The 18,095-nt window shown below is 65.5% G+C and overlaps 9 protein-coding genes across 9 annotated transcripts; all 9 read right to left on the bottom strand.

Moving 5' to 3' along the window:
- Positions 1 to 133: 133 nt before the first annotated feature.
- Q8F55_000344 (uncharacterized protein) lies at positions 134 to 2,030 on the bottom strand (the record flags this gene model as incomplete). Its single annotated transcript, XM_069348997.1, has 4 exons — positions 134 to 498; positions 544 to 756; positions 795 to 995; positions 1,049 to 2,030. The coding sequence occupies 4 exons, from the start codon at positions 2,028 to 2,030 to the stop codon at positions 134 to 136; spliced, it is 1,761 nt and encodes a 586-aa protein (XP_069212541.1).
- A 642-nt stretch (positions 2,031 to 2,672) lies between these two features.
- On the bottom strand, positions 2,673 to 3,676 carry Q8F55_000343 (uncharacterized protein; the record flags this gene model as incomplete). The annotated part of the gene is made up of 4 exons (XM_069348996.1): positions 2,673 to 2,959; positions 2,994 to 3,356; positions 3,399 to 3,503; positions 3,538 to 3,676. 4 exons carry the CDS (start codon positions 3,674 to 3,676, stop codon positions 2,673 to 2,675), a joined length of 894 nt encoding a protein of 297 aa, XP_069212540.1.
- Positions 3,677 to 4,169: 493 nt separating this feature from the next.
- Q8F55_000342 (uncharacterized protein) lies at positions 4,170 to 6,542 on the bottom strand (the record flags this gene model as incomplete). Its single annotated transcript, XM_069348995.1, has 6 exons — positions 4,170 to 4,247; positions 4,282 to 5,464; positions 5,507 to 5,703; positions 5,740 to 5,939; positions 5,975 to 6,104; positions 6,204 to 6,542. 6 exons carry the CDS (start codon positions 6,540 to 6,542, stop codon positions 4,170 to 4,172), a joined length of 2,127 nt encoding a protein of 708 aa, XP_069212539.1.
- Positions 6,543 to 7,093: 551 nt separating this feature from the next.
- On the bottom strand, positions 7,094 to 7,327 carry Q8F55_000341 (uncharacterized protein; the record flags this gene model as incomplete). The annotated part of the gene is made up of 1 exon (XM_069348994.1): positions 7,094 to 7,327. One exon carries the CDS (start codon positions 7,325 to 7,327, stop codon positions 7,094 to 7,096), a length of 234 nt encoding a protein of 77 aa, XP_069212538.1.
- A 155-nt stretch (positions 7,328 to 7,482) lies between these two features.
- Positions 7,483 to 8,310, bottom strand: DTD1 (D-tyrosyl-tRNA(Tyr) deacylase; the record flags this gene model as incomplete). Its single annotated transcript, XM_069348993.1, has 6 exons — positions 7,483 to 7,769; positions 7,804 to 7,882; positions 7,920 to 7,981; positions 8,017 to 8,139; positions 8,173 to 8,235; positions 8,268 to 8,310. 6 exons carry the CDS (start codon positions 8,308 to 8,310, stop codon positions 7,483 to 7,485), a joined length of 657 nt encoding a protein of 218 aa, XP_069212537.1.
- Positions 8,311 to 8,532: 222 nt separating this feature from the next.
- Positions 8,533 to 13,012, bottom strand: Q8F55_000339 (uncharacterized protein; the record flags this gene model as incomplete). The annotated part of the gene is made up of 7 exons (XM_069348992.1): positions 8,533 to 10,182; positions 10,230 to 10,686; positions 10,736 to 10,828; positions 10,878 to 11,348; positions 12,163 to 12,348; positions 12,383 to 12,814; positions 12,852 to 13,012. The coding sequence occupies 7 exons, from the start codon at positions 13,010 to 13,012 to the stop codon at positions 8,533 to 8,535; spliced, it is 3,450 nt and encodes a 1,149-aa protein (XP_069212536.1).
- A 994-nt stretch (positions 13,013 to 14,006) lies between these two features.
- Positions 14,007 to 14,696, bottom strand: Q8F55_000338 (uncharacterized protein; the record flags this gene model as incomplete). Its single annotated transcript, XM_069348991.1, has 6 exons — positions 14,007 to 14,096; positions 14,135 to 14,212; positions 14,295 to 14,341; positions 14,374 to 14,442; positions 14,539 to 14,607; positions 14,642 to 14,696. 6 exons carry the CDS (start codon positions 14,694 to 14,696, stop codon positions 14,007 to 14,009), a joined length of 408 nt encoding a protein of 135 aa, XP_069212535.1.
- A 352-nt stretch (positions 14,697 to 15,048) lies between these two features.
- On the bottom strand, positions 15,049 to 16,170 carry Q8F55_000337 (uncharacterized protein; the record flags this gene model as incomplete). Its single annotated transcript, XM_069348990.1, has 3 exons — positions 15,049 to 15,804; positions 15,843 to 15,974; positions 16,012 to 16,170. The coding sequence occupies 3 exons, from the start codon at positions 16,168 to 16,170 to the stop codon at positions 15,049 to 15,051; spliced, it is 1,047 nt and encodes a 348-aa protein (XP_069212534.1).
- A 720-nt stretch (positions 16,171 to 16,890) lies between these two features.
- On the bottom strand, positions 16,891 to 17,644 carry Q8F55_000336 (uncharacterized protein; the record flags this gene model as incomplete). Its single annotated transcript, XM_069348989.1, has 3 exons — positions 16,891 to 17,001; positions 17,047 to 17,388; positions 17,435 to 17,644. The coding sequence occupies 3 exons, from the start codon at positions 17,642 to 17,644 to the stop codon at positions 16,891 to 16,893; spliced, it is 663 nt and encodes a 220-aa protein (XP_069212533.1).
- Positions 17,645 to 18,095: the final 451 nt, after the last annotated feature.

Raw genomic sequence — 18,095 nt, 5'->3', positions numbered from 1 at the left:
CCGATGGCTCGGGGCCTGGCGATCACTCAGAGTGCCTCTGTGACGCATTACACTACATACCAGATACATTAATAGCACAGCCTAAACCCGGAATACTATCAAGCTCATACAACAGCCAGTGTCCACAGCCAACCTAAGCCATGCGGGCCAGAGTCTCCTGCCCGTGGTCGTGCCGGTTCGGGTCGTCCTTGTGCGGCACGGGGATCTCGCCGCGCAGCACCTGGTGCAGCTCGAGGTTGCTGCCCTGCCACTCCTGCCAGCTCCACTGGTGCGGCACGTCGGCCGTCGTCGGGAACATGTACGGCTCGGGGTGGTACTCGCCGCGGACGAGCTGCGCCCACGCGTCCCAGCGACACGTGAGACGCTCGTGGGATTCGAGCGAGTCGAACTGCGCGCGGGTAACGTGTGCGGTTTCGACCTTGCGGCCCGACACCTTGGACAGGACCGCTGCGATCTCGGTGGGTGTGAAGAGCTCGGACTGGGCGTACATGTCTTTTCCTGCGCGTGTCAGGCGGGCTCTGCAACGCTGCCACGTCTACTCACCGACCCAGCGCTTGGGGTTGTTGAGCGCGGCGAGGACGTAGTCGCCCGTCTGCTCGATCGCGAAGAACGGGATCTTGGTGTCGTCGGGCACGGGGATGTCGAGGATGAGCGAGCCATTGGTGCCGTTGCGCAGCCACGTAACGATGCGGTTGTACGGGACCGACGAGTGGAGCGTTGTTGTTGGGACGCCGGCCGAGAGGAGCTCCTCGGGTGCTGCGGGTCAGCGCGCCGCAATGTCATCTTACACCCACCGTCGTGGAAGATACCACACGTCGACATGGTGTTGAGGCTGACCTCGTGGCCGCACGAGTTTGTGCGGAACACGACGTGGCCAACCTTGGCACGCGCGCAGGCGTTGACGGCCTTGGCCAGCTGGCACAAGTCGGCGGCGCGGGCAAACTCTGTGCGCTTGGGCTCGGGCTGGTGGACGAGGATGGCGTGGAGCGCAATGACTGTGGCTGGGTCAGCCTCAAGGCCGTGACTCAGCGCCACGCCGGTTACTCACCATTCGTCGACAGGTAGACCGCCTTTGCGCCCTTGAGGTGCTTTGCATAGCTGCCCGGGTTGTCCATGTCCACCTGGATGACGGGCACGCCCTCGTCGCGGAGCTTTGCACACAGGTCGTTCGTGTCGTCAACGACCAGCGCCACCACGGCCCAGCAGCGCGCGTTGAGCAGCGCGCGCACGACGGCGTACCCCGCCTCGGTCTCGGCGCCGAACACGACCGTCGGGATCGGGTCGCGCGCGAGCATGCTCGCCATCTTGTTGGGGTCGAGCGGGCCGAGCATGCCGTCAAAGTCGAGGAGCTTGCCCATCTTGTGTGTGAGGAACGACATGCCCTTTGACTTGGGCGACTTTGGCGGGGACGCGGCGGCGCTCAGCGGGCTGGGCGCGCGCGCGAGCCCCGCGCCGCCGTTGAGCTTGGGCGACGTGCGGGCCGTCGGGCTCGAGGGCGTCGCGACCCGCGTCACCGGCGCCGTGTTGGAGCCAGTGCGCGTAATGTGCGAGAAGGCGGTACTGCCGGGGGACACACCAAACGCCGACAGCGGCGACGAGCCGCCCGGCGACAGCGCGAGCGGCGTGATGAGCGTGTCGTCGACCGCGAAGGGGGTGCGCGTCGGCGAGCTGCTGAGGAGCGAGACGTGGGGGCGGTGGTGGGGCGTGTGGCTGAGCGTGCTGCCGCGCGCGCGAAGCGGCTTTGGCGCGGCCATGGGCGACGAGTCGGTGCTCACGGTCGACGCGCTGCTCGTGTTGCTCGCGACGCTGGTGCCGAGCTGCGAGCGCTGCGCGCCGCCCGCGCTCGTCGCGCGCGCCATGCGCGGCCGGCCGGGGATCGCAATGGGCGGCGTGCTGCTCTTCCTGACGGGCGACGAGGGCGAGGTCGGCGAGGCCGGCTTGCCGGCGGACTTGGTCGCGGGCTTGCCGGCCTTTGCGACAAAGTCCTCGGGCAGCGTCATGCCCATGAACGAGCCGGCGTGCAGGTCCATTGCGGTGTGGGTGGGGGTGGGGGTGGTCGTGGGTGTGGTGCTCGTGATGTGGGTGAAGAGAGAGTGGTGGTGTGTAAGCTGGCTGATGGATCTTGGGTGTGATGCAGGTGTGGGGGCGTGGTGGCCCGGTCGGTGTGTGGTGCTCCGTCGACGGTCAGGCCGCGGAAATGTCGACGATGGGCGAATGAGGGGGCCGGTCGCCGCAAGTCGCCGCAAGAGCAGAGGGGCGGCGGAATGGCCGACGACTGCAGATCTCTGACTGCCCAGGGTGGGGCCGGTGGGCCGGGTTTGGTTTCTCCCTTAGTCGCCTGCCAAGCGAGGCAAACTACAACAAGCACCCAGGACACCACAGACGCCGCGCCGCGTCGATTGCGATTGACGGGCATACGTCGTCGTCGAGCGCAGGTCAAGGTAGACGGGAACGAGGCCGCATGCACAGGGAGACGGCGGCTGGCACCCTTGTGGCGGCTACCTGTCCCAGCCAGGCCTCTGCCCTCCGCCCTGTTCCCCCCTCCTGATAAGGGCAAACTCGTCAAACAGGCTAATCTCGTCATTCAGATTGCATAGGCCGGATCATACGGAGCGACTGGTGCGTGTCATGCACATGAGGCGAGTGGCACCTGTGCCCACAGCGCGGCGCCACTACCCAAAGCGCACCTTGACGCCCGGCGTGTTCTCGGCCCACGTCTTAAAGTCCCACGCCTCGGGCACGATCTCCCGGCTGGCCTGCACGTCGCGCTTCCAGCGGCCCTCAACAATGGCGAGGTAGTTGAGCCAGAGCTCGTGGTCGATCTTGCCGTCCTTGTCGAGCGCGTAGAACTCCTCGCGCGACAGGTCGCGCGCTTGCACCGGCTTGCCGACGACGTCGCTCAGAGCGCGCGCCATCTCCCCGGCGGTAATGTTGTCGCCGGCGGCGTACATGTCCTTGCCTTGGGGGTCAGCTCGCACCAGCGGCACACTCACCGATCCACGTCGGGTCGCGCAGCGCCGCGCGCGCCCACAGCCCGACCTGGCCCGCGTCGAAGGCGGGGATGACAATGTCGGCCGGGAAGGGAAAGTCGACCGGGCCAGACCCGAGCAGGATGTTGGAGTAGTACAGCGACGTGTAGAGCGGGGTGGCGGGCGCGCCCGCCTTCTTGAGGTGCGCGACGACGGCGGCCTTGGAGTCAAAGTGCGGCAGCTCTTGCGCGGGCGCAAAGCTCTCGAGGGCCGAGTAGACAATGTGCTTTACGCCCGCGGCGAGCGCCGCGTCGACCGCCGAGCTGCTCTGCTTGATCTCGGTGGCTTTGGCCTCGGCCGCGTTGTCGCCGCGGTACGTCGCCCAGTCTGCCGCATTAGCACGCACAAGGGGCCGTGGGCGAAACCCACAGTTGGCGTTGATGAAGGCGCCGTACGCGCCCTCGAGCGCCGGCGCGTAGCTCGCCGGGTCGTCGAGGTCGCCCTGCGCGAGGGTGACGCCGAGCTCGGCAGCGGCTGGGGGTCAGCGGGGCGGGAGCAGCAGACGTACCCTTCGAGCCGCGGCTGCCCGCGTCGCGCGTGATGCCGACGACGGCCCACTCCTGCTCCGGGTCGGAGAGGAGCGCGCGCGCGACCGACATGCCTTGCACGCCGGTGATGCCGAAGACTACGACCTTGCGGGGGGACATTGTGTGTGGTTTGGTGGGTTGGGGGTTGGGGCTGGGGTGGGTGGGTTGGGTGGTGTGGTTGATGCACTGGGAGTGGCTTGGACTTGTTGTGACCTCGCCAGGCGCCGCCTTTTATGCTCGTCGACACGCCGTCGCCACCACGTCGCACGCTGCTCCCCACTGATGCATGCGCCGCGCCCATCATGACGACCTCTGCTGCTGCACGCAACGATCTCATCATGACGACCTCTGGTGCTGCACGCGGAATGTTGGTGCAACGGATGGATCTCGGCTAGGCGGCGTGTGCCACTGCCACTTGCCGAGCCGACCGACGGGCTGACGGCATCCTGAATCGGACACAGGTAGACCACCCAAGGTCGTCATAAAATCCATGAATATATAGGGCAGTCGCGTCGAGGCAGTCCATCCAAGGTCGTCATAAAACATTCACATGCGATTCATAATGCACCACGGACCATCGCTTACAAGCACATCGCCGACCCCGACACACACACTACACCTTGGACCCCCAGAAGCCCACCTTCTCTACACCTTGCACAAGCTGATCGACATTACCAAGCCACTGACCAAGCTGCATGTCAGCAGCGCCCAGCGCCCGCACTCACCATGTTCTTCTTCTGCTCGACCGACCGCATGTCGCCCTTGGGGAGCGCAGGCCGATGACCCGATGACACCCGACGGGCCGGGCTTAACGGCGCTGGCGAGTTGGACGGCGCGCCGGGGAGCGCACCACGGGTCAGATCAGACGGAAACCCGCGCGAGCGCTGGATCGGCGTGCCGCCTAAGTCGGCAAGCGCAGACTGCGTCCTCGAGTGGCGCATCCGCGGCGGGCGACCCGCGGGCGTCGAGGGGGTGGCAGACGGGGCGGGCGGCGCCTGGGACGGAACCCGTGGCGCGTGCAACGCCTGCGATGTCTCCAGTACGGGCTCGGCCAGCGACGACTTGGACAGCTTGGAAGGCCGTCTGATGATGGACCCAGTGTCGGCAGACGCCAAGGTCGGCTGGGTCGATGACCGCGGGAGACGCGGTGTGGCAGACGAGGGGGCCACTGCGGGAGACGGGGCAAGCACCCGCGGGGACGGCGCAGCAGACGACGGCGTCATGGACGACTCTCTGGACTGCGGAGACACCTGACTGCCAAGTCTGCGTGGGACCGCGGTGACGGTCGACGACGACGACCCCGAGCTGGATCTCGAGCCGCCAGCAGCAGAGCTCTTACGTGACCCGCCCTCGCTGGTGTACCCCTGGCTCGCAGTGCTGCGGCGGCGCTGTAAGTTGGCGCCTCCAAGACCGGTTTTGGACACGGCAGCCCAAGCGGCCGAATCGCGACGGGTCAGCGACCCCTCGTCGTCGCTGCGTGGAGCCGTCGAGCGGCGCCGCTCCGACTTGAGTGCAGGCGTGGCAGCTGGGGTCATGGCGTTTGAGCTCGCGCTCGAGTTCAAGTTTGACGCCCGGCGGTTGGTGGCCGGGGTTTGGAACCCGAGGCTGGGCTTCGGCGGCTTGCGCGGGGTCTCTGGGACGAAGGGGAGGTCGAGGTCGGCCCAGCGGCGATCCGGCGATGCAGCCCGAGGAGCCTCGGAGGTCAGGCGGCTGCGGTTGGGCGACGGCGGGAGTGACGGCCCGTTGGCCGTGGCTGCCGAGCTGGTCGACGAGTCTAACGATGGCGGCAGGGCGGCGCCAGGCGAGAGGCCGGCCAGAACGCTCATGGGGACCTTGGCGGCGAGGTCAGGCATGGCCGTCGCGCCCTCTGGGAGGAGATAGAAGTAGAGGAACTCGCAGCATTTCATCCTGCGTGGTTAGAGTTGCGTATCGTGGAACTCGACAACTCACCTGACGTCCTTGGCGACGCCAGTGCCGCGGAGCACACGCGTGACCGCCTCGAGGCCCGAGAGCTCCTCAAACGTCCTGGCGTGCACAGGCGAGTCCACGAGGATGCAGAACAGGAGGTCGAGGAGGACATACACTGTGGGGTGCTCGCCCTCGGCCGGCTGCTGGGCTCGGAGGAGCAGGAGCAGGTCAAGGAACATCTGACGGGTCAGAGACGACAACGAGGGGGGACCCACCTCCATGGCCCAACGCTCTCCCACAGCCTTCTTGCACGCCGATCCGAGGAGACTGAGGCCTTGGAGCACCGACAGCGCGAGGTCGATCTCGGGGGACAGGTGGCGGGCGAGATCGTCGCCGACGGGGAGGGACGAGGACGAGGCGCGCTTGGCGAGGGACGCCGTGTGGCGTCCGAGCAGCGCAAGGAGAGGGGTGTGGGCTGGAGTCAGTGTTACATTGGGCAGGTACACGCACGCTCGAGTTCGAGGAGGTCTACCAGGGGCGATGAAACGCTGTCTTTCCCGCTGCAGGCGGACACGAGGGCCGTCTTGAGGATGGCGAGCGCACGTTGGCGGCGACGCCCCGTGCTGCGGAGGGAGCGCAGCTGGGGGGTTAGCGGTGAACAGCGCGGCGGCTATCGGTGGGCGGCGCATCCAAAGCGATGAAACCACCACAGATGTTGATGGCCACCCGGCCCACTCACATCATTGAGCGCCGACGCCGCATCGGCCGCCTCTGCCTGTTGTTGTGCGCCGGTGCCTTGCCACGAGGGCATGCGCGCAAGGCCAGCAATGTCAGCCGAGCTCATGCTCTCCTTGACGGGCGGGAGGGGGGGCAGCGCCGACTTCTTCGCGCGCGAGACGGGGAGGGGCGGGACGGGGCTCGCGCCGGAGCGCCCGCCGCCGGGCCCGCCAGGAGTCGCGATGAGGGGCGGGGTGCCGCTCATGACGGCTAACGCCGAGGTCGAGAGCGACTTGCGGTGCCCGCTCGGCCTGGGGCGGCGGGGCTTGTCCCCGCGTGCTGGGGTGGCCTCGCTGCTCATTGTGCGAGGGGTGAGATGGAGTGTGGGAAAGGAGTCGCTTGTTGTGCGCAAAGAAAGCAGGCGCGGGGGAGGGATGGGCAATGTTTATGCCGATTTGGTCCCGCGAGTAAATGACGGTGGCGTGGCGGGGCTGCGGCCCTGGAGGGGGGGGGTCGTGGGGGGGGGTACTTGGCAACGGGGGGTGGTGCACCGGCGAGCTGGATGCACATGCACTGTTGTGCAAGAGAGACACAGAGAGAGAGCGAGGGCGAGGGGGAGAGCCAGGCAGACGCCAGCCGCCCCCACCCCCCCACGCAGTGAGCACAACAACACGCTCCGAGCGCGAGCGTCACGCAGCCACACTGTCATCAGTCGCACCCTGCGTGGCGTCGGTGTCAACAACCGTGCAGCGGGCTGCGAGATCGAGATTGCACAGATGGATATGCATAGAGTCGGCGACGCCAGTCGCCGTCAGGTATGAGGTCGTGCATGCGCGGTGCATCCGGCGGTGTCGCTCGCTCGCCGGCGTGGGAGAGGGCTCAGTCGGCACCGCCAGCGTGACACCCGCGGCCCTAGAACAGGCCGCAGAGCCGGCGGCGGCGGACGACGACCGGCGTGGCGGGGGTCACAACGACGGCGGGGACGACCGGCGCGGCGACGACGACGGGGCGCGGGGCAGCGACGACGACGGGCCGGGTGGTCGCGGGGATGGGGTGTGCCGCGGGGGTCGGGCGGCGGCCGCGCGCCGACGCAAAGCCGGGCGGGGCGAGGGAGCCGTTCGAGCGGCGGTGGCGGTGGGCGAACATGGTGTGTTGGGCTGCTGGCGTCCCCCCGGCTGGCCTTAAATCTCGTCGTTGCCAGGCGGCGACGGCTCTGCCATGCTGATGCATTCTGCTGCGCCTGGCGTAGGCAGGCGCAGTGTCTATCGGTCGGCGCCATCCCCGCCCGCTCGGCACAGAGCTCATTCCGCCTTGCCCCCCTCCTGCGCCTCCCCCTCGCCGCCCTTCTGCCCCTCCCTGGCCCTCAGCGCAGCCGGCACATCGCCCGCGGCCTTGCGCCGCTCCCACTCTGCCTTCTTCTCGGCGCGCGCCGCGAGCTTGGCCCGCGCCGCGTCCTCGGCGCTCACCGTCGGCGTGGTCGCGCCGCTCGTCCCCCGGCTCTTGGGCTGCCGGTCGCGCGAGTCAAACATGACCGTCACTGGGCCATCGTTGACCAGCGCGACCTGCATCATGGCGCCGAACTCGCCGTCTGCGGTCAGCAGCCTGACTGGCGGCTCACGCACCCTTGATCCGCTCGGGGTGGTACGCCGCGCGTATCTCGTCCAGGAAGGCGTGGTACGCCGCCTTTCCTGGGAGCGTGGACTGGCCGTCAGCGTTGATCGGGGCGTCGGCGACGCACCATCGACTCGTGGAAGTCTGGCCGGGCGCCCTTGAAGTTTGCGAAGAGGGTGAACTGCGAGACTGGGGTCAGCGGGCTGAGCCCCCGCCCGACCCACCGCACAGCACTTCCCCCCCGATATCCGCCACGTTGCGGCGCCACGCGCCCGCCGCCTCGTCGTCCCACAGCTTGGCGGAGAGCACCTTCTTGATGATCCACGACGCGTCGGCCGGCGTGTCGTCTGCCGTCAGCCCAACTCACACGATCGACCCACTCCGCTCGACGCCGACCAGCACCATCAGCCCCTGGCCCACAGAGCTGATGACCTTGCCGTCGACTGCTGTCAGCGATGCCCGTGCCCCGCCCCACCTGTGACGCTCGCGTTGAGGACGCGCTGGACGACGGCTCGCATGCTTGTTTGGAGTGGTTGCGCAAAGTGGAGGTTGGGGGTGGACTTTTTGGGCGTTTCGGCTGTGGTGGAGGCAGCTGAGGGCTCTTGGCGGTCACCACCCAAGTTGGGGTTTACACATTCATTCGTTGGCTTTCACAAACTATTTATTGGGACATATTGGCAGCGACAAGGTCACGGCGGTGCGAGCTCACGACAGTGCCAGGTCACAACCTCATCGCGACATCACTTCGTCACCTCGTCAGACTCCGGCTCGGAGCGCTCAGTCACAGGCGCAGGAGGCCCCGTCTTCGTGACCGTCGACGGCCCCGGCTCAGCAGCCGGAGCCGGCACCGCGCCGCCAAGCGGCGCCGACTTGAACATCGGCGCGCGCCGCGCGCCGCCAGCAGCTGCATCGCCCTGAGCAGCCGCATTGGCCGCCGTCGTCGCCGGCGGCAACGAGGCCCGGGCGACGCCAGGACCGCTGCTTGGGCGGCTTAGCGTAGGCGCGGCCTGGCCACGGCGGCGGCCCCGCTCAATCAGGATCGCCTCGCTCAAGAGGTTGGTCGAGCTGGCCGGGCTCGACATTGTGCCCGTCGGAGCGGGGGCAACAGCGACTCCCGCCAGGCGAGCAGCCACAGCCTTGGAACCGTCTCCCGTCGCTGGGGGAGTACCAACAGGCGTAGGCACCACAGGCGGGGTGGCAGGCTTGCTGAAGGTAACGATCGGCACCCTGGCAGCAGCCACAGCGTCGCCAGCAGCAACGTAGTCCTTCTCCTCAGAAGGCGTGGCACCGGGAGTGGGCACGGGGGTGAAGCCCGAGTTGTCCCTGCTGTGACCCGGTTGCGAGCCAGAACGTCTGCCGATGTTGAACTTGATAGGGAGCTTGGGCATTGTCCGCTTGACAGGAGCCGGGGTCGTGCAGACGAGAGGTTCGAGGTCGGCGTCGTTCGTGTTAGGAAGAGGAGTGGCGGCAGCCGCCTCCGTGAGAGCCTTGGCACGGTCGAGCGCAGCCTGCCTGGCGGCAAGCGCAGCCTCACGAGGGACGTAGGATGACGCCGGGTTGCGACTACCACCGTGCTGGTCGTACTCGTCGTAGATTTCCTCGCCAATAAGCTCCTCGAGCACATCCTCGAGCGTGATGATACCAAGGGGGGCCCCCTCCAGGCCGTCGAAGAACTGATGGAGATTCTTGCTGGGGAGCTCGGCGTCGGCAGGGACAGCCTGCTCAAGCGTCGACAGCGCCAGCGATTTATTCGCCTCGGCTTCGACCTTCTTGGCCTCGGTCTTGGTCTTGATATTTTCCGCCTCGGTGGGCTCGGTGGGCGACGACTGTGATGACGACTTGGTCGTGCTGACCGACTTGCGGCGGGAGCGCTTCTTCGACTTCTTGGCCAACTCAACGTCCACCTTGGAGTCGTCGTCCGTGTCCGTCTCGCTGCCACTGCTGCCAGAAGACTTGCCGCCTTGCGAGATCTCGGCGACCTTACGCATGAACCTCTGCTTGAGAGTGTTGGCGCTGGCAGTCATGACCGACTCGACGTCGGCATCATCAACGACAAGCCCGCGGCGCGAGACGATGGCCATATGCGAGCGCCCCTCCTGGAAAGCATTGAGCATGTTTGTGAGCGGCTCGTTCCAGGGGACCGAGGGGATCGAGTTGATGGGGATGCTGGCGAGTGGTGTGGCATCCTCGGGGTCGAGAAGAACGCAACTCTTGACGAGCAAACTGCCGATAACCTTCTTGACCATCTTGCTCTTTGGGGCACCGACGGTCGGGGCCGTGAGGGAGATGTCGGGGACGTTGACCATCTGGTAGACGGGGATACGCGAGTGTCCCGAGCGGACCACAAGCCCAAGGGTCTCGTAGTCGAGCTTCGCTTCGATGGGAAGCATCTGCAGAGAGTGAGCTGATTACCCACATCATCGACCAGCGGACTCACAAAAACGTCATCAATAGGCGTCATTGCATCCTTGACCGTCTTCTGAGACAGATCGAGGGCACCCTGCGCGATTGTGACCGTGTCGATATCGAGGTCACCTCCACCGGTGGCGGTCGCCGCGTGCATCTTGATCAGCTCGCGCAGCTCTTGACGCCTGTATATGATACCGTGATGCGCGCCGAGGATCCACTCGAGAAGCTTGGCGATGGGCCAGGCCAGCGGGAAGAAGATCCAGGTGAGAACGCGAACGACGGGTGCCATTGTGGCACCGATGGCGAGGCCGTAGCGCGAGCACACTGACTGGGGGATAATCTCCGCAAAGATGACAACCAAGGCCGTTGAGATGATAACAGCGTAGATTCCACCGCCCAGCACCCCGTCCATGATAACAGGGAGAGCCTCGTTGACAATCATGTTACCCAGGATGAGTGTGGTGAGGAGCAAGTGCGAGTCCTTGCTGAGATAACAGTTAGTACCTCGGTCTGTGCACAATGGGGTGAACCTACCGAACAGGCATGATCTTTCGGGCATACTGCTGCTGGATGGGTGTGCCGGAGATGGACAGGACCTGGAGCTGGGTGGGGTCGACCGAGAAGTAGCTGTGGCGGGGGTGAGAAGCACATCGACTGGTGACGGCGCGTGACTCACCCAAGTGTCAGACCCGCAAAGGTGCCGGACAGCACGACGAGCACAGGGATCATGACGGCCTCGACAATGTGCTCTGTGTTCATCTCGACGTGCTCGCGCCGCTTTGTGTGGCGCGTCGCCACTGCGGGCACGAGTTCAAAGCCAAAGGCATTGGAGGCAGTCTTGAGTATCCACGTCGCTGCCCAGCTCAGGAAAGAGAGGATGGGGGCGTGGTTCGCCGGCGCGGTAGACGACGAGGGCGAGGGGCCAGCCAGCTGGAGGTTCCAGGCGGTGCCGAGGGGGCCGGGGACGGCATGGTGTGCGGTGGCGACCGGGAGGAGGCAGAGCACAGCGAGGAGGGGCAAGGCGGCGAGGATGGCCTTGCGCGTCGCGGTCGCGGTGGTCGCACGAGCAGTGGTGCTCTCGTGACCTGCGGGATGGTGCTGCTCGGTCGTGGGAGCAGACACGTGCGTGGCGAGCTGGTGCGCGTCGCTTACGGCGTGGTGATCATTTGCTTGTTGAGAACGGCCGAAGGGTCGTATATCGGGGGGAGTGGGATCGGAACCTTCGTCGGCGTGGGCCATTCGATGAGCGCTGTGTCTTTGGCGGGGGTGAGAGTGATGGCGACGGGCTAGAGGCCGCAGTGATTGCGAGTGGATGGGGGGAGGCAGGCAAGGACGGCGCTGCCAGCTTATATCTCTGGGTACCGGCGGGGAAGAGGATGGGCAGGGCAAAACATGGCTTGACCCTAGACTTGTTCTAATTGCAGCATCGCCAAGCTGCAGCCAACGCTATACGCGGAATCAATAAACTGCCTGCTGCGAGTCGAGTCGGTTCCACGCCGGTTGCACAGTCGGGCACTGCAACGCGCAGGCGACAGGGAGCATGGTGGTACAGTGGGTGGTGACATCATGGTCGTCTCCCCGACCGAGGCACTATCGCACAGGTCGCACGACGCCTGCTCCACTGATAGCCGCAGCAGGGCACCATCGACGTTCACGACATCAACCAGTGACAGCATACATCTACTAGTACTCTAAGACAGTGTGGAGCAGTCATCACACACACGACACAGTGCCTGGGTGCTCCCCAGTGGGCACACCTGTTTCACGCCCCCAGATCGTCGGCCCCACCAGCCGCCCCATGCCTCGCCGCCCCCCTCCACTGTTGGGTGTGAGACGTGCGGGCCAGCGTGAATGACGGGCGCGATTGCGGTTGCGGTAGGGCAACCGACGAGGGCACGAGCTCGGGTCGGTGAATATACTGCCTGCGTCGCTGTCAGGGTCGTCATTGCCATGCCACCTACTCGAGGTTGTTTCGGACTCCTCCAGCTGTTCCAGCTGGAGCGAAGCCCCCCGACGCAAAGTTGGCCGCGCTTGCAGGGCGATTGAAGCTCGACTCAAGTTGGCGTGGCACCACACGAGGAGGGTTGATGGTAGTGCTAGGACGCGGAGGGAACTCGGCGTTGGATTGGCGAGGTGCGAAGGGCAGGCTATGTGTTAGCATTGCTTTGGCATTTCACCTACCCGTGAGTAGTATCATCAGGCCGAGGACGTTTGAGGGGAGGCGGAGGCGGCCCCATGGGCTCGAATTCTGGGGCCTCGTACTCATGTGATCGAGTGGAGAACTGGGGAGGTCCCCGCTCGAACGAGGGCCCTTGAGACGGCCCGGCGAGGTGCTGGTAGCTGGGGTGCTGCGGGGGGTTGTGCTGCCCACCGACGTGCTGGCCACTGTGCTGCTGGCTGTGGCTGTGGCGACCATCGTGTCCACCCCGTAACCCAATCTGCTGGAAGGAGTGTTGGCGGAGCTGCTCCTCCAAGGAAGCGGTCCGCCCCTCCAAGGACGCGTTGCGCTCTTCCAGGGAAGCGTTCCGCTCCTGGAGCGCATGGGTCTGAGCGTTCGCCTCGTTCAGCTGCCGCTTCATATCGGTGAGCTGCCTGTTGTTCTGCTCGGCTTGCCTTGCGGGGTTAGCTGGGTGCCAGCGAGATTACGCACTTTGCCTGCTCATCCTTGTCTACCTTGAGCGCCCGCAAGGACGCATGACACTCGTCGACGGTCGCCTCGAGTTGGGCGATCGCGAGGGACTGCGATCGCGCCAAGCGTTCAAGCTCTGCAAACTGGAACTGTATGTAAGAAATGGCCGGTGGAGCCGACATACCTTGAGGAGGCCGAGTGAGTCACCGATCCCACTGATGATCTGGGATCTGGGTTGGAACCATTTCTGGAGCTTGCCAGGCGAGTTCTCGTCGATGACATGGATGACCACGCCTGCCCTGTTGCAGTAGGTGCACACTCCATGCTGGTCTTTTGAAGGTCAGTGAGGTCCGACGGCAGGGGGTAGGAGACGAACGGCGATGGCCGGGGTCGCTGCAGAGGATGTGGCCACACGAGGTTGCCCAGAACGCGCGGCCGTCGCTGCCTGCGCCTTCGTAGGGGTACGAGCTGTGCTGTCAGCGTGCGGCGGGGTGGCCGTCGGGGATGGGGATCAGTTAGGATGTAGGGGTGGGGATTAGTGAGGTGAGGGAGTGAGGTGGTGAGTGCGAGGAAGGTAACGGTCAAGGCTGCGTTGGGATACTGCAACGACAGACCGCGGAGGCAAGAGTCTGGCGACATGGAGGGCTAAGGGGTATGCAGCCCGACACAAACCAGAGCGAGCACGACAAGAACTCGAGGAAGGCCATGGGGTCGTTTGGCTGGCGCGGCGCGGCACCTTCCCCGGCGCTGGGGTTGGGTTGGGCGTGGTCGTGTCGGCGGGCAGGGGGATGCCTGCTGTACTCGTCCATCGTGGTCGCGCGAGTGTGCCAGGGCTTGGACGAGGGTATCAGTTGGGACGGGGTGAGAGGCGAGCGGTGGGAGTGTGAGTGAGCGAGTGAGAGAGAGAGAGTGGGTAGTGTCAAGTGCAGTCAGTTTACTTTGCAATCTTGATGACAGAGGGAAGGCGAGGAAGACAGTCGCCACTGAATGCGCCGGCGGTCCGTGCGTCGAGATTAGCTGGCCGGCCTGGTCACGCGCCTCCGTCGTGCACGTCGTGCGCGTCCTGCCTTCCTTGCCTTCCCTCGCTCACGGCGCCGCGCCGCACCTCTCCGCTCCCCCTCGACCTACGCCGATGCATCGTCTCTACTGTCGCGTCGCGCACTCGCCTCGCCTCGCCTAGTACGCGTCGCCCTCGTGCCGGTCCGACACAAAGCCCAGTGATGCCATAACCTTGTCCTTGACAATGTTATCCCGTTCTCTCCTCTTCTGGCGGGTCAGCGGCACACACGCGGCTCTCAACCCACCTCGGCGTCGGCAATCTTGGCACGGATCTCGTCGGCGGGGACGGGGCGCAGCGGGATGTTGTCCTCGGCGATCAGGTCCTGCGGCGTCAGCGGCGCGAGCAGCGCATGGCGGCGCGAGGTGACGACAGCTCAACCTCCACCTCGCACCCGGCCCACTCACCACCTCGCCGAGCGCGACGACATTCTCTCCGCGGATCAACAAGACGCCTGCGGTCAGCGGCGCCGGCGAGCTGGCCTACCAATGTCGACGTCAGAGTACTCGAACTTGAAGTGTAGCCTCTCCACCGCCGACTCGAGGAGGAAGTTGGCTGCGGCGGCGGCGGATGTGATAGCGGGAAGAAAGCGGCGAGGACACGCGGTCAGCTACGGCTCTGGCTCTCTGGCCCACCGCAGGCCCAACCCACCAAACTGGTCGTAGCTACGCAGCACGCCGATGAGCTTCCTGCCGTCGCGCAGCACGACGAGGACCTTTTCTGCCCGTCAGCGCCGCCGCAAGCACACACGCACTGTCCACGAGGTCGACCAGCGAGCCGGAGGTCGTGAAGGGGATGAGCGCGTCCATTGGGTCGGGTGGGTGACGGGTTGGTTGTTGTCGATGTTGTCGACTTTGACTTCGACGACGTTGGGTGTGTCGGTCGGTGTCGACGGAACCAATTTGGCTCGGCGCTGGGTGGCTCTTGGCAGTGTCGGCTGTGGGCTGTGGTGGTGTCGAGATCGGGGCCACCGCATGCATACGGTGCGATCGTATGCCGCAGCTATGCTCGCGTGCATGCTCGACAGGCCATAGACCACCTCTTCGAGTCACGAAATACATGATAGTACATACAATCTAGATGGCGCACCATCAACACCGCACAGCAACACTGCCTCGAATCTCGATCCCATCCCCGCTCGATCCCAGCCCCGCCTCACCCCTACCGCGACGCCCTGCGCTCTTCAATCTCCGCATATTCTCTCTCCAAGGCCAGCTTGCGATGCCTGGCATGGTACTCGAGCGTGTCGGTGGCTGTGCTCGTCCCGGACGAGCTGTACGCTGGCAACCGCGCCGAACTGGGCGGGACGCGGGGGTACGCGCCCGGGACCTTGCTGGCCACGCCCACGGCCGGGCGGCGCGGCGGGAGGTGCGGTGGCACTGGCCCGGGGCGGGCGGGAGACGACACCGGGCTCACAGGGTTTGAGCGGGGTGTGTACGCCGGGCTTGGGGGACCGCCGTTCGAGCGCGCCGCGTACACCGGGCTCGGGGGGTTCGAGCCCTTCGCGTACCCTGGGCTGGGGTTCGAGATGGTCGTGTACACTGCCGGCCTGGTTGGCGGCGCCCACGGCTCGGGCGCGCTGCCTTTGCGCGTGATGGGCTCGGATGCGCTGCCCTTGCGTGCGACGGGCGGCTTCCAGTCCACTGGCGGGTTGATCGGGCTCGTCCCGTAGTTTGCAGCGACGCCGGTGGCCTCAGCGGCGCGGTCGTGCGCCTTCTGCGCTCGCTCTGCGGCCTTGGCCTGTAGCTTCTCGGCCTTCTTTTGCGCCTTGAGCCGCGCGTCCTCGATGCGCTGCGGGGCCTCGAGCGCAATCTTCTCAGCCTTGGCCTGGGCTGCCGTCGCCTTCTTGAGCTCGGAGCGCGCCTTCTTCTCGGCCTTCTTCTTCTCCTTGAGCGCTTGGGACCGCTGCTTCTTGGCCTGGCGGATGTCAGGGGCAAACACAGCTCACGACCCACCTCCTCTGGCGTCAGAACCGGGGTCACTGGCTGCGAGCGGGACGAGCTCGACGCCGTCGACGGCGAGCTGGGGTCCGTATCCCGCCTTCTGGGCTCCTTGCCCTTCACGGCCTGCTTGTAGGTCGGCGGGGCCTGGGTGTCAACAGCTGGTCCCTCTGCCGATCCTCACTGTTGTGCTTGCCCCCTTCTTTGTCTTCGCTGGTGTCTTGTCCGCCTTTCTTCTCCCCTTCTCAGCCTTCTTCTCGGCCTTCTTCTGTGCTTTGAGCTCGGCCTTTGTCGGCGGGGGTGGAGGCGGGGGCGGCGCCGGACGCGAGGCACTCGAGCCCATGATGTGTCGACTGTGGGGCCAAAAGTTGGATGAGAGGTGGAGTGGCGGCGGCAGCGGCGGCGCGGCGGCTGATATGCAGGTGGGGTGGTGCCGGTTCGGCGTTCAGAACAAGGTGTGCGCGACGTCCAAGCCGCGGCCTGGTCTGGTGTATGTAGTGTCGAGAGTGCGACTGATGTGATGCAAAGAGTTGTTGCGACGTCGACTGTGTAAACGCTGACGTATTTGTGCGACCGACGCACCGCACCGCCCCGCCCCAGCCAGACTGTCGACATGGTCGACAAACATTTTGGCGGTGAATGGTGCTTGCCCGCTTGGCGCCCGAATCCGACATTCCACCATCGGGACACAACGAGCCTGGGTGGCCGATGGCCGCCGTGCTGCGCTGCGCGCGCACGTCGTTCCTGTTCACATCGTACCATGTACAAACGTGCGGCAGTATCATTCCAGCACCGCAGTCTGCATACACCCTAGAGGCGTGTGACTTGGCGACACTGCACACGCGTCGTCGACATGACCTCTTCGGCTCAGGCCGATAATGTCGCCGCCCCGATATCGGTTACAGCCCATCCCGCCAATCTCGGCCAACCGATAGACCCAAAGATACACAAAATGCTACAACATCTAAACGGCATGTACAGTACAAACGCATAGCGCGCCCAACCAGTGGGCCGTGCTTTGAGACAGCGGCGTCAACGCCGAGCCGATCAGCCTCTCAGGGCTCTACTCGTCCGGGTTGGCCACCAGCATCGGCCCCCGCCTCGGCTCGCGCTCCGACCTCCGCGACTCTGGCTCGTATCCCTCGACCTCGTGCCCGGGGTATGGTGGTGGCGGCTGGGAGGTTAGTGGGCGGAAATGCGCTGGGTCTGCAACACCCACCTCGTCAAGCGTGTCGCGGCTCGGCGCACGTGTCAGCCGACGCGGAGGGAGCAGGGGCACTGGTGTGTTCGGGGTGCTCCTGCCGCCGGAAACGGACGCGGCGGCCTCACTACCCTCCACTTCGTCCTCCGCCGAGGGCAGCGGTGGTAGATCGCGGTCGAGAGCCTCGCGGTCGATGATCAGGTTTGTTCTCGACCCCGGCGTGCTTCGCGCCTCGTACGGCGACTGCACGCGCGAGAACGAGAAGGGCCGGGCCGAGGTCAGCCCCGTCGGCGTCGCAGGCGCGGACGACGACGCGACCATGTGCTCCGGGAGTGGTGGCGGCGGGAGGTGGGGCAGCGGCTGGTCATTAGCTGGGTCGACGGACGCGAGGGCCCTCTTTACCCACCCGCTCTTGGCGCTCGAATGGCGTCACCTTCTTATCGCCCCGCGCTTTGCGCTCGATGCTCATCACGAGGTCGTACACCGGGTCGTAGATGATCGACGCCTTTGGTCGGCGCATCGCCCGCGTAATCTCGGACGGCGGGCCCTCGGGGTCGGACGCGTCGCGGTGCGCGTGCACCCCGGCTTTGATTGCGCGGGCAATGAGGAGGGCCATGGGCTGAGGGAAGGGGTGAGGACGGGTGAGGCAGTGGGAAGGGGCGATGGGTGAATGTCAAGTTGTCAAGGCGTCGTGTCGCTCTCGTCTTGCTGTGTGCTGTTGCTGTGTATTATGATGAGTAGTTGAGAGTCGAGGGTTGCTGCGCGCGATGTAAGTACCCATCTCGCTTCCCCATCTCCAGAAATCCTGGCGCCACAAGAGTGCGGGGCCGCTGGGCGGCAACTGTGGGAGATGGAAATTTGATTCCGTCACTTGTGACGTGTCATTTAGCCAAACTGATTTGGGTGGTCGTCATGTTCCACGGTATCAGACGCAAACTCGCCCTGTCCAATGCCTGCCTGGCTGGCTACCACCACTGCCTGCCACCACGCTGCACCACCGCACCACTCGGGGTCGCTGTCCCAAGTCCACCTTCTACTCGTTTCCAACAATCCCATATCGCACCCAC

This window comes from Vanrija albida (genome assembly GCF_041260175.1).
Source record: "Vanrija albida strain AlHP1 chromosome Unknown contig_1, whole genome shotgun sequence".
In the NCBI taxonomy this organism is placed as follows: domain Eukaryota; kingdom Fungi; phylum Basidiomycota; class Tremellomycetes; order Trichosporonales; family Trichosporonaceae; genus Vanrija; species Vanrija albida.
The sequence above is the reverse complement of the archived record's forward strand: the minus strand, read 5'-3'. Positions and strand labels throughout refer to the sequence as shown.